Source organism: Protopterus annectens, chromosome 11.part0 (assembly GCF_019279795.1).
Source record: "Protopterus annectens isolate FY-2018-M chromosome 11.part0, PAN1.0, whole genome shotgun sequence".
Lineage (NCBI taxonomy): Eukaryota > Metazoa > Chordata > Ceratodontiformes > Protopteridae > Protopterus > Protopterus annectens.
In genome coordinates, this window is record NC_056745.1 from 1053689519 (window position 1) to 1053703908 (window position 14390).

A 14390-nucleotide genomic window follows, 5' to 3' on the forward strand; every position below is an offset into this window, starting at 1 on the left:
GGGACATGACAGTCCACACCATGTCAATCTTGGCATCAAGCCATGTTCCTTAAGTATGTCTTCCTGTACCCATGTTGACAGCTGTCACTAATCATTAAACATTACCTGAGATCTAGGCTTGGAAAAAGGAGAATGATGGACCCTCCTCAACCTTGACAGTGTACCCTGCTGGGCAACAGAAATATCCTAGAACAGTCTTTGACCTCTAGTATGACTGACAACAGCCAGGTGACTTGACAGACTGCTTTCCAGGATAAGGTTGCTCACATATAGGTTCTACCAAATCTACCAGAGGATGGCCAGTGTCTGCATCACAAAGACATACCCCTTAAAGGTGGCAATTGATGGTAAGACATCTACAGACTCTTTATCATCTTTACAAGTGAAATAAATGCACCAGCTTGAGTCCTCACTAGTCAGAGATGCCCTTACCCCATGAGGGGACCAGAAGGCCATTTTGGAAACAGACTTACTTCTATTAGTGCTTGACTGAAACCCACCCTTCACTTCTCACTACTACTGACAGAGGTATGGCAGAGATCTAGGACTATATGTGAAAGCTATCCACAGAGCTCTCCATGTGAGAAAGCGTCAGCTGCCAAAATCTTCCTAGCAGTGAAATAGGCCAGGAGGCCCTCCCACTAACATCTGCAAGTGGCTATGGTACGTACAGAAGTGTTTCACTTCATACTCCACTTGCAAGCGCTGGTGCAGATCTAGGCTCATAATCTCCTGGCCACAAGGACACTAAGAAGATTTTGGTTTGCAAATCACACAAACAAGAGAATTCTCACCAGTGAACATGTGACTTGTACAAGGGATATAAAAGAAATAGGGGGGGGGGTTAGAATCACTTCCATAATGTGGAACATGACATAATAGCACTTGTCAAAGCAAGACACATACATTGCTGAGTACAGAATCTTACAAGGAAAAACTGCCAACTGAACTGAAGACAGGATGATCCAAAATCTAAGACCCACCAAGGAAGGTCCTTGATATTACATCAATCACTCTCCTATCAAAAGATGTACAATATTTGTTCTTTTGAACACCAGGAAGACAGAAACAGAGGTAATTAGCACACAAGGACTGTCTACATAAAGAAAAAAATTGACAGTGCATAATTCTTCATTGGCACTAGCATATTTTGATGTTTAATTGCTGAAAACAAGCCAAGTACACTTTTATCAAACATTACTTTTCTTCTAACTTTTAACTTCAGGACAGCTGAACCTTGGGGAGAAACGGATATTCTCTTATGTCAAGCATAAGCAATCTCAAAGTTAGTGCACATAGAGCTATGGGGTTTTGAGGTGCAAGAGGAAAGCCTTGACCCCTAGGTTTGCTTTAACAGTTTTGTTGAAGTCAACATTTCCATACTGTCAACTTTATTCTTTTATAGTTTGGGGTTATGATATCCTGATTTCTAATATTTTGATATAAATCTGTAATGCTTTCTAAATTATGAATTTCAAGGCCTGCAATGAAGAAGAAAATTAGTTTGCCGAGTTTAATATAATACCAAGACGCTAAAAAAAAGGTTAATTTTGTCCTTGCAATACCAAATGCCCCAAGTAAGCAACCATTTAACAGTCATTCAAATATGGAAAGATTTTCATATTCAACCAGGGCATAGGTTGCTAAAATACCAGAAACTTTATAAAGACCTTCTGGCCATACAAAACTCCAAATGGAAGAGATTACAGCAGAATAGTCACCATGGTATAAGCAGCTCTCACAGTATATTCCTAGCTATAACAAGACAGATTTCCTTTCTGGCAGATAAATATTCTACTAAGCTGAATAAATGTCCACAGCAAAAATTCCAGAAAAATGACTCAGAATTGAAAGACTTCTGTCTAAAAAATCACTCTAGCTACTACAAGTAGTGTACAACGCTGTCACAGGAAACGTATGCAATGATCTGAACAGCCAGTGACAGGACAATATACAATCTGTTTTAGATATAATTAGTAACATTTTTCAACAATGAAAATGACAATTTGAGACTTTTCAAGGAAAGTTAAAAAAAATCTAGAGACACTAGCATCATGCAGTACGAGAAGGCAAAAATCCTTGGTAACATTTCATCAAGCTTAGCTGTCAGGTGCAAAGGTTTAAACAAATCACTTGAATGCTAGAGCTCAGGGGGCAGAGACAAATACAATTGCTGGTACAAGAAATCTAGCATTTGCAAAACAGGACTGAAGACCTGGAAACAGTTCAAGAAAAATAAAGTAAGAATTCATAATTTTCAAAGGGAAAGGGGAACAGAACATAGTGAACTTTATTTCCAGATGGACAAGCAATGCTATTTGGCAATGAAAGAACACACAGACCTCCAGCAAACCCTTCCCCACATGTTCTTCTCAGAAGTTGAGGTCAATAATTGTTAAGTTCAGGTCTTAACAAGATAAACACCTGGTCTGATGTCAAGTTCAGGACAGCTTGCCTGTCATAAGGAAAGGCAAAACGACAAAGACAATGATTTTTCTGCAGTTGTCCTGTCCAGAAGAAAACAGTGTTGCACTTAGTGAAATTTATAAAGTTGAGAGGGGCATCAAATCTCAGGATGTATACCATGCTAAAATCAAAATTACCCACAATTCAAAGACTTTTAGCTATGACAATTATACACAAGAGATTATTTTTTTCCTAAGAAAGTACTGCAGAATAACAACTAACAATGTTCAAAATGCCAAACTGCACTTATAGCTGGCACAGTCAGGTCTAAAGAAATGGAAATAAAATGGTTCTCAGAACTGTAATAATTGCTCTGGAGAATACAAAATGTTTTCTAGCTAGTCTTGATTACCATAAGCTGTAACTACCTCATGGCCTAAAGTTATCCGTTTTGGCCTAGTTTACTACTACAAATCCTTCCTCTTGTGAAACGAATGCATTATAAAATGAGTTTTACTGCAGAAACTACATGTAGCCAATTAACCAAGTAGATTTTCTTCAAAAAATGCAAGGTTAATACATTCATATTCTATGACAAAGAACCCTTACACAACTGAGATAAAGCCTACTTTCTGGTATGGTAGGCATCCATCTCTGCTCCTTCATTTTGGTTTACTTTTGGAGAAGATACTATACATAACAGGTTTTTATTTTTAAAAGTTTCTTTGAAATTAGAAGCTTGGACTACCACTCAACAAGCTCAAAATAATGATTTTTTTTAGGTTTGTATGTTCAAATTCCCTCTCTTAAGTTGCTTGGTGGGACTGTGTTCCATGTTTTTTTTAGTATACCTGACTTAAAACTAACACCCGGAAGTATAGTTTATACTTTTACTGGTATCAACAAGTTTAAGATTTTTGAATAAGATGCATGTTAAACAATTCAAAAATGCAGTGATGAGTTAACCTAACTGTAAGGATTATTCAACACTCCTATAGTGATTTCCCTCCCATGAGCACTTATGCTATAGTAAATAAATGTTTTTTTTTACTGTAGCAGTAAGCTCTTAGATATAAGTACACAACTAAGACCATAATTTACCTCCTTAAGAACAGGTTCATGCATTTTAATGCATCAGTTACATACAGTGATTTTTAAAAAGTGTCAGAAGTGGCTTAAAACACATTAATTTTGTTTAGCTTACTCACTGACTATAAAGCTACAATTTGGAAGTGTTTTAACTATAGTTTTATTTAACACTGAGAATAACAACATTGGTGTAGTAAGCTGCACTTCCAGATCATTAATTGGCATGGATGCCTTCTGCAGCATGTTTGTTCTTCCTGAAGCTTCCTTCCTGTTAGAAAGAAACTCTTAAGAAAGGTGAGTACAGGTGAAACAAGGTGGGATTAATAATATTTTCTAATTTATATACCGCGTATACATCTAAAGTAGAGAAAACGAAATTTAGCGAAGGTAATTACAGTGCAGGATTACATAATTAAGTACTGACTCGATCATTTGTCCTTACAAAGATGCAAGATAATTCTTTATCCCCTACTTGAGAAACAAGAGCTGCAGTACTGCAGTCAATTATTAAACAAAAAAGAAGCACACTTGCTCTCCAGCCCAAACAACATTTGAATGAAGTAAATACGACCATTGGCCATCTCAGTGACTTACCACAAATTATCCCTCTAAACGCTTGTACATAAAATCAACCCCTCCTCTCATGATCCCCTTACACATTTCACTTCTCCCTACCTAAGACAAATTACTTAAGAAAGCAGTCTACACACAACTTACAAAATTCATAACTGAATATAATCCACTCACACTTCCAATATGACTTCATAAACAGTGCAGCAATATTTTAGCACTGTTGACTCTCAATGTGATACATACCTGCTGTAACCAATGGCTACTCCCTGCTGCTGTCTCTGTCAATCTCTATAAAGCTTCTCAATCTGCTCTGGCTTCTCTCTCTAACTAGAATGGAATTGTAATAACATTAATATAAAGAAATACGTTGCTTCCTTACAGTTGCTTCCATTCTTCTTTCCTTATTGCTATTTCCACTTTTGGATGAGAGAAATGCCTCTTAAAGAAATGTTTTGGCACTCTGTAACAATTTGACAGTTAGTGCAGAGGAGTATGGCTGTGGACTGTTAATGAACTCCTTCTTGCAGTCAACAGTATAGGGTCTGATTCTTTTCACCACCATGTCTTACTGTGTACCTCCAAGCAAGTGATTTGACCAGAAAGTGCTCTCAGGTGATTTCTAAAAGGAGACAACTGTGTCCATTTGGCTTACCTGATTAACAAATACATACAAAAAAACAAATAAAATAAAAAAGTCTCAAGTGTTCTCTAAAAAATACTAATATTTCAGTAAGAAAGCATATTTGACAAGGGTGGGCATTTGTGGGGAGCAGAGGACTGCTCACAGGTATTCTAAGGCCTCACACTACAGGTAGAGGGATGCAGAACCTCACTATCATTGGAAGATCCATTACTAATAAACACCACCCACCCCGGAGGCTATTATTACACTTAAAAAGTTGTTTTAGCATTTTTAAATGTCCACATGCATATAGAGTGTGTATATACATCTACATATATATATATATATATATATATATATATATATATATATATATATATATACAGATAAATAGGTACACACACAAACACACGCATACCATCCCTAAAAACATATATCATATGCGCAAATAGCATTCGACACTCCAAAGTTTGATAAGCTTAGCACTCAGACAGTACTGCCTACCTCAGGCCTTCTCTCACACAATATCTTTGTCTCTTTGCTGGACGCTCTTATTTCCTCTTGCTTTCTTCCTGTCTGTCCCAAATCTTCTTCACCAGATTGTCTTCTGCTTTTCTGAACATGTTCCCAAACCACCATAATCTGTTCTCTTTGATCTTTTCTGCAAATGAAGTTACTTTGGCTTCTGCACCAATGTCTTCATTTCTTTGTCTATCCCACAGTGTGAATCTTAACGCCCATTTCAGGCACTTCATATCCATCTCCACTAGCTTCCTCAACTGTTCTACATTTACAATCTGTGCCAGTTGGTTGCAGCCCCTCTAATTCTAGCTTTGACCTCCTCATTAATACTTCCCTTCTCCTCAACCACCACTCTCAGATACCTGAAGCTGTTACATGCCTCCACACGCTGGTTTCAGTTCGGCTACTTGTACCAATACCCTATGAAAGCTCAAGCTTAGCCAGCTTGGAACTACAGTGAGTAAGCATCTAGCACTCCCACTAGGTGGTAACCCTTGCAGTAAGCCAGATCCCCCCCCCCCCCATCAATGGGCTAGTAAACAGCAGTCTTGCACTCCCATCCTTCCACCAACTCCTAAAGGCAGCTGAACAGCTAGCCAAACTCAGATCATCTGCACTGAAGTCAAGGCTTTATTTCTCTGTGTCAGAGAGCTTAACTTAGTATCACCATGGTTAGCGTTAACACACACTCTCTCTCCAGTATGAAAAAATAAAAGTTTTTACAATTCCCAGATCTTAATGGGTACCTATGAAGAACATTTTCTTGTTATTTTTCTCTTAATAAGGTAAGAATAAAAATGATCTGATATCCTCTGTTTCAAATGTCACCCATTCCTTTCAAAATAAAAATATGAATATGTCCCATATGTTGTTGCAACATACATAACATTTCTTCATGCACAACTACATCTTTCCTTAGTACCATAAGTACGTCCAGCCAGTAGATGGATGTCAAAAATCAGCTATATCTCTTCATAGTCAATGTCCTCCAAATTTGCAAGTCCCTTTGGCTTTTACAGTGCACACTTTCTCTATAACATTTTCTGTTTCCAATAACTTTTTAATATTGTGCCCCTTATACTGTAAAAGTCAATATGTTCTCCAACCACTTCACATACTGCTGAAATAACCTGTAAACTATTCCAGTTATTGATTATTATACTTTTTATAGAACCAGCATCAACAGTGAATTCAGTTTGCCATTCTTGCCTAAGTATTTTCCTATCCTTAATAATCCTCAACTCTTTTTTTTAAATAATCCTTAATTCTTGGCCCATATTTGATGGCTATTTCATCCATCTTTCCTCTCTAACTAGATCAATGACTTTTTGTACTTCATAGTTTGAATACCTCCTTAACTATAAACATCTTATTTAGTTTATTAATCTTTTGGTTAAACTCATCTTCCTTCATAGTCAATCTACTCATTCTTATTGCTAGAGCTTCAATATGTAACTTCATCTGTCTTAGGTGGGCATTTAAAATGTTCAAAGCTATTAATGTAATATGGTTTTCTGAATAGTCTTGTACCAAATCCACCCATTTCTTCATCTTTAAAAAATAATCTTATCTAGAAATTCAAGGACATTAAATTTCAGTTTTCAAAAAATGAAATTCTATTTTCATATGATGAAATCTAGGAATTATTATACCCATGATTTTTAAACTTAATTTCCAGTCATTACGGTGATGTCATTACAGTTTTCTTCCGCATTAATATACAATGAACATTTAAACAGGGTCTAGGCACAGAAAACTCAATTATACAAGCTGGCAATATTATAAATAATAAATATGAGCAGAAATGTATCTTTTGATGCATTAGTTCTCTGGCCTAAAAAGCCAAATTCCAAGAAACACTGTTTTTTTTCAGTTCTCAGAAATTACAAATTCAGGATTTACCGGTATTTTTCTTGTTAAAAAAAAAAAAAAAAAAAAGAAAAAAATCAGTGTCCCTGTAGAAATTGTATATACAGTGGTCTGGTATTTTAGATTTAAAATTCAGTTATTTAGTACTACTGTTCAGATATTTATCAATAGGGCTAAATTTATAAGCGCTTTTACAGAAAATTGAACAAACTGCACTTTACCTTAACAGTACTGTGGTTCTGGGCTAAAAAAATTTGAAAAAGTTCTGAATACTGGCAATGTTTGGTATGGTATATAAATTCCTAGCATTATGGTTTTGTGATGGAAGAAGTTAAGATTAAATATATAGAATGACTTAAAGTAAACAGACAACAAAACGGTCAGTATTTTGAATAAATTACCTTTACTGCTTTGTCTTCAAAAACTGCCAACTTTCCATCTGCTGTCCCCACCAAAAGATACCGTGTTTCTCGGCTGAAATAATAAAAGTGCACATTAGATTTTTGTCATGAAAATACTATTATCTGGCACTGGTAGTTTATTTCAAGGCATGCATGCATGTTGGGGAGCGAGTAGTGATAATTTGTTTTCATTGTCATTGTGGTTAAAAAGTCAACACATGGAGTTTGTTAACATTATGTACAGCACACAGTAACAACAGTGGAGCTTAGAAAGCACTTCACTAAGTCTATAGTGAATTCAGTAAAATTCCCCATCATCAGGTCTCTTGTGACTTTTTCTTCAGTGGTAACTGTGGTGAGGGAACCTACATAACCATATTCTAAAAAGTAGTCCTCACTGTCTTCATCTCCTTCCTACCAAAGGGACAAGCACATCCAATGAGGAGCAGACATGTAATGCAAGGCATCCATTAGGCCTGGAACCTGTGTTTCTTAACAAATTAGTTGGCCAATTCAAAAAGGATTTGCTATATCTAAGCTATTCTAGAGGCTGCAGTCAAGAGCTGCATATCCACAAGAAGTGTCTGACAGACATAGTGTTAAAACTGTTGCTTATACACAAGTTAGTTGTTTAGGTTTTCTGCTGTCACATCAGATAAGTCAGCAGACTTTATCTGTAAACTGTTTCACAGTACTACAGGTATGCATCTTGAGATTCTCTGGGTGCACCAGGCAGTCTTTTAGATGTTCTTCCTATCATATGCGAAGGCACCCCCATAAAATGAAGGAACAATCTTCCACTTCCCTGCTGTCTTCCTGACCCAGCTACATGGAAAAATCTCAGTGAGAAAGGACAACACTGTCCTTAGCTGGAGATTGTAGTGACAACCACATGAAATGTGGGGGAGTCCAGGGGTCAATCCCCAGACAAGGGTTAGTGCTTTCCTTTTTCACTGGGTTGTTACTACAGTTCTAGGTTAATTGCTAGTGCTGTACTGAAAAAAAAATGCATAACCAAAGCTGAAGTCTCACACTTCCAAAGGAGAAAAAAGTGGAAGCAGATGCAAAAAAAAAAAAAAGAGCTCTGTTTCACTTCCCTGCTTCATCCCTTCATCCTACAGCTTTCCTACCTTTGTGATTGCCAGGTCTACCAGCACACTCGTTACTCCCCGATCTTTTCCACCTCTGCTGCTGGGATAGGTTGTGGAGTTTAAAAGCATCCAGGGGGGATTAGCCATCATCATCAGCTGGGGTGCTTACTTTTGTGAATTACTCATATCTCAATCCTGTCTACCAGTAGCAATCAAAGGGCAGGTGTGCAATGGGGATGTGTGGTGTATTGTGCTACCTCCTCAGAAGCTCAGCAATGTCCACCACACTATCCCCCTTTGCCCCACACCTCTCAGGTTGTAACGTCCTCAGTTTACAACAAAGATCATCGCAGGAGATGCCCACAGAAACCGTCCTTCTACCAGGAATAGTAACATCCATCCATCCCTCCCTGTTCCTCCTTCAGTCAAACAAGCTGGTAACTGAATCTGGGTCCATTAGGTCATAGTCAAGGCTTTACCATTCTTTGCCACTGCAGCAGCAACTAAAAGAGATAAATCTTAGAGTACTGAGAGTAGAAATGCATGGCTGGTGAATTAAGTATTCTTGAAAATGAGGAGTTATAGTAAGAAGTATATACATAACGTATCAGTCTTATATGAGGCCTTCACAGTCAGGAAGATTTTATTTGTGAATGATTTTTAAGCAAAACGATAATGGTAGGAGGTAGGCATCTGGTATACACATACCTGAAAAATAGCATGCAAAATATTTCCTCCAAAGCTGTCTGTTACTTTGGAATCTGTATAATAATGGAGTGCTTTAAGAAAACATGAAATGTGGCCAAAGTAATGGCAGTGAAAAGTGAATTCTAGTCCCTATAACAGTAACAGACAAACCACTGAACATGTAGCAGAGACTGCAGCTTTCTTATGGCAGTAATTCAGTACACTAATACAAGGGTAAACATTATACTGGGTAATATGATACCTTAAATAACTAAAAGGACCTTTTTACAGCAAACCAAAAAATGAGATACCTTACAATAATGCCTACATAACATGGTTCTGTTATTTAAATGGTGAAGCTGACTCAGATACAAACTAATACTAACAACAAGTGCAAGAAGTAATCCATTATAGAGCACTGATTTCCTTTCTTTTCTATAAATGCTTATGGCAAAATTTCAGATTTGCTTAAACATTTTTGTACTGTGCTCATTACTACTTATTTAAAGAAGAAACACTTCAGTGAAATACTTGTTATAAGACGGAGAGTCATACCTGTGTTTTGAACGAAAACTGTAGAATAAGCTGGTCACAGAATCAGTCATTTTTTGAAGATGGTGCTTAGATGCCATATTAACTGCATCAATTACTATCAGAGAACCTGAATGTGTTCCTGCTACTATCCATTCTTGTTTTTCACCATAGACTAAAACGAGTGCAAGACACAGAATCCGACTGTTCTCAACATTCTAAACAAAATTAAAAAAAAAAAACTTTATACACCAATTTTATTTTAATTTAAAAAAATGCATACTGCATTACAAGTATACACAATACTTAAAGACTGATTTAAGTCAGTAATATTAAATAATGGAATACAACGATAAGCATGTACAACAAGACACAGCTTCTTTAAAGGAATATGAAAGCATATTTGATTGTACCAGGAAGATTGGGAAGTTCTGTTGTAATTAAAATGAGAAAAACTATACATTTTGCAGTGAATTTAAAACAAGTTTATGTTAGTTGACATTCACAAAACAAAAAACAGCCACAGAGAGCACTTTTTATATGACTTTACATCTCCCACTCATATTTTTGTAGATGAACAACCAACCTATAAAAAGATAACTTTGATAAAACCATAGACCCACATGAATTTTCACAATCTTCCTTAGGATGAAATGGCCTCTTTTTCAAAACAGACACTGCATGAAAGTATCTACTGTTATTCTGAATCTTCAGAATTATCTAAGTGGCAACCACTTCTTGCATTTACTTCAGTGGGCAGGCTGTGCTCATCAGCAGAACAGTCAAGCCCGTCATTATCAGGATCAGGTGGCCCCAACTCTGCAGAAGGCTCTCAACAACAGTGTTAAGGGAGACAGAAAAGGGCAGTGCTGTCTCAGTTCTTTTCTTATATAAGCCAACCAAAGAATATGAGAAAAAGACTACAAATACAAGAGTCACATAAAACAGAAACATTAATTTGGAAAGCATTTAGTTTAAAATGCATATCAATCACTTTTAAAGCAACGTGAAATAAAAGTGATATGTTGCAATGAATTGTACAATGTCTGCATATATGCTTTATTTCTTTTTCTCATTATGCAACACAACTGCATTTGAAAAGGCAGCCTACATACCTTAAATAAAAGTCACCAACAATTTATTTACTGGGAAAGGGTGGAGTCAATGAATTAGAAACTCTCAATGGCTTTGAATTATGATATTACTGACTTATGGCAGGACACTATGTAACTAGCTTGTCTTTTTAATGTGGGATTAAAGAGCAGTAAAAAAGTCTTAAAAAAGTGGCATGCACTAACTGCTATTGCCTACAGAAGAGAGACTAACCAGAAAGCCATGAGGGCTGACCTTGCTAGAAAGCTCTGCAAAAGTCTGCCCCTGATCTTGAACCAACTGGCAATGGCATGAACCTTGGACCAGCAACAACAGCACAGGTTTCCTCGCTTTGATTAAAATAAAGAAAATGCCACCCATCTGAAGGAACACGGACTGGCGGCAAAAAGAGGTAAGGAAGGACTTCACTGCATATTTGCAACAGAAAAGAGTGCAGTGAGCAAGCCACGGTTAACACTCTGCTCTATCAATACACTGCCTTACTCATACAGGGTAAAAAAAATGAAGAGCTGTCTAGTAGGCTGACTGGAACACTCCTAGCTATGAAATACTTAAAATATCTATACACATGTAGCCCACTCAGGACACAATCCTTATCTAGGACTGCGGCACTTAAGAAAATATACATGCAAGTAACCTGAACAGACATTAAAATAAACTAAATAATTTTAGGCAGCATATCATGTGGCACTCGTGTTACAAAAAGCAAAATAAGATGCTTTATCCAGATCATACAGCTTGCAGCTCCGAAATCCTCTGAAATGATGTACTGACAACTGCAAAGCAGGCTTTCCAGGACAGATTGACCCTCCAATATGGAGTAAATGTCTCAAAGTGAGAAACAGACAATCAGATTAAGATGAAACCATGGTGCAGATTCTCAAATGTATGGCTTCAGCTCTAAAAGCCAAATATAGCCAGTGCAGACCAGAAGTAACTGAGACAACATTCTCTAAAATATAGCTTCATTAAAACATGAATTGCAGGCAGATTAATCTTTAGAGCAGAATACCAAATACCTAATTCAGAAAGAGAGAAAAAATACTGACACAATGTCTGTTCTATAGAAAAACTAAGTTCTAGTCCCATAAACTACACAGATGGTTAGATTCTGTCTGGAAAGTGTGCTATGAATTCAAATATGCAGCTTCAGAGATCTGAAGCAGGCTTCAAATAAGTAATAAGAAAATATCCTTGCTAGCTTCCAGAAAAGAAGAGCCAAATACGCCATAACCAAAAAGCTATAAAAAAGAAAGAAAAAATGTTTTTTTCTTGCTGAGCTTTGATCGGGATCTCCTGTTTTGGGGGAACAATGTAAAAGCACAGAGAAGCCTAGCTTTCATTAGAAGGATAGTTTTCTACTAAGAAAATGAACTATGCTTTGAGTATGCAAAAACTAAGAATGGAGCTTTAAAATTGGTAAAAAAGTTTAGTTTTGGAAGGTCATCTGTCTGGTGAATATATAAAAGATAAATAATATAATGAGCATTCCCTACAGCTACAGATCTTCATGACATCTCAATCGGTAGCTATATACTCTTGAACTTCCATTCTCTAAAAAATAATCAAGTGAAACTTTTATAGCAGAAAAAAAGTCTTTTTTTTTTTTTACAGATATCCATATTATTTTTTTTGTTGTTGTTGACTAGGCACATCCTAGTAGGCCTATGGAAACAGGAGGACTTTTTTATATAAGAGTTAAGGGGGACTCGAACAACAACAGTAGGAAATCTTGCCAATAAGCAGCCTCTGGAATCTGAATGAGAGCAGACTTAGTCACCATGATGGAGATGCCAGCTATACCTTCAAATGTGTGGTGTTAAATTTTGTCAATGGAAATGCTACAGGAAGATAAACAAAGTACAGTTGTGTACCTACCATAAATGTAGATGAGTGTATTCACTGTTGCAGTCATTACTCTTGGGTTATCCTGCTGGCAGGCTACCCGCAGTCGGCCTGAATTCCAAAGTCCTGGTCCGGCGTCGGTTGCTGTCGCCTCTTCCCTGACGTCAGTGCACCAGGGGTATACAAGATGCAGTTTTTCTTGCCCCAGATGTCAGGTGCCCCCAAAAGGGTAGGCTAAATAGATTATGCCAATAAACATGCATGCACTAAAGTAAACATTTCCTTCATCTACAAGCAAATACACCACATAGGTTGTATAGAATACAGAAGCACAGATAAAACCCAGCAAATGAAAGGGGGACGGTGGGAGGGTAACCTGGACTGCAACAGTGAATACACTCGAACATCTACATTTATGGTAGGTACACAACTGTACTATGTTCATCGTGTTTCACTGTTGCAGTCATTACTCTTGGGTTGAATCCCAAAGCTGAGGATGGGTGGCTGGGCTAAATAGGATTAGGAGAGGCTATGAGGCCCTGCAGAACTGCAGTGGCAAAGCCTGCTCTGGATTTAGAGTAGAGAGGTAAGTGGTAGTGCTTTGTAAAAGTGTGCACTGAACTGCAAGTTGCAGCCTCTAAGATGTCTTTGGTTGGTACTCCTCTGAGGAAGGCTGCTGAAGTGGCTGCTGCTCTGGTAGAATGTGGCCTAATGCCCTTAGGCACTGATTTGCCATGCTGTGAGTAGCAGAAACGAATGCAATGACCTATCCATTTAGAAATAGTCTGTTTTGAGATGGCCTTTCCTTGTGATCCTGCAGCATATGCCACTAAAAGTTGCCCAGTCTTTCTGAAAGCTTTAGTTCTGTCCAAGTAGAAGCGTAGCTGTCTGTGTATGTCCAAAGAATGCAGAAGTCTCTCACCCTTGTTCTGTGGGTTTGGATAAAAGGTAGGCAAGTGAATGGTTTGGTTGAGGGCCACACTGGACACCACCTTAGGTATAAATGTAGTATTTTTCCTCAGAGAAACCCTGTCTGGATGAAAAATGATAAAAGGTTCTACAGCCATGAGTGCCTGTAACTCCGAGACTCATCTTGCAGAGGTTATTGCTAGGAGCAGAGCTGTTTTCCAGGATAAGAATTTTATATCGGCTGTTGAGACTGGCTCAAAAGGAGGCAGTGTGAGTTTTTCCAAGACATAATTGAGGTCCCATGCAGGTACTGGTGCTCTCCTTGGAGGCCTGATGTTTTTGGCCCCTCTGAGGTACTGCCTTATTAAAGGATGAGAAAAGATAGGTTGTTCTGTATTGTAATGGGCTGAAATGGCAGAGGCATGAATCTTAATTGATGAAAAGGGAAGGCCTTTGTCCAGGATCTCATTTAAGTATTGTAAAATCTGAGGAATATTTGGTACATACGTGTCAATGCCTTGTTCCTGGTTCCAAGCACAGAATCGCTTCCATTTTTCTGCATAAGATTTTCTGATACTGGGCCTCCTGGCCTCCAAGATAACATCCATAACAGCTTTTGAAAGAGGAGTGCTCTGAATGGCTACATTATCTGCCATGCTGCCAGATTTAGTGTCCTGAGTTGGCTGTGCAGGATCTGATTGTTTTGTTGGCTCAGTAAGTGAGAAGTTTGAG

The 14390-nt window shown here is 37.7% G+C and overlaps 1 protein-coding gene across 1 annotated transcript in view; it reads right to left on the bottom strand.

The window, feature by feature from the left end:
• Window positions 1-14390, bottom strand: part of LOC122815022 (leucine-rich repeat serine/threonine-protein kinase 2-like) — a 2570681-nt gene that overhangs the window by 529155 nt on the left and 2027136 nt on the right. Inside the window, 2 exon segments of the mRNA XM_044087274.1 lie at window positions 7483-7555; window positions 9816-10009. Of these exon segments, the coding sequence (XP_043943209.1) occupies window positions 7483-7555; window positions 9816-10009 (267 nt within the window).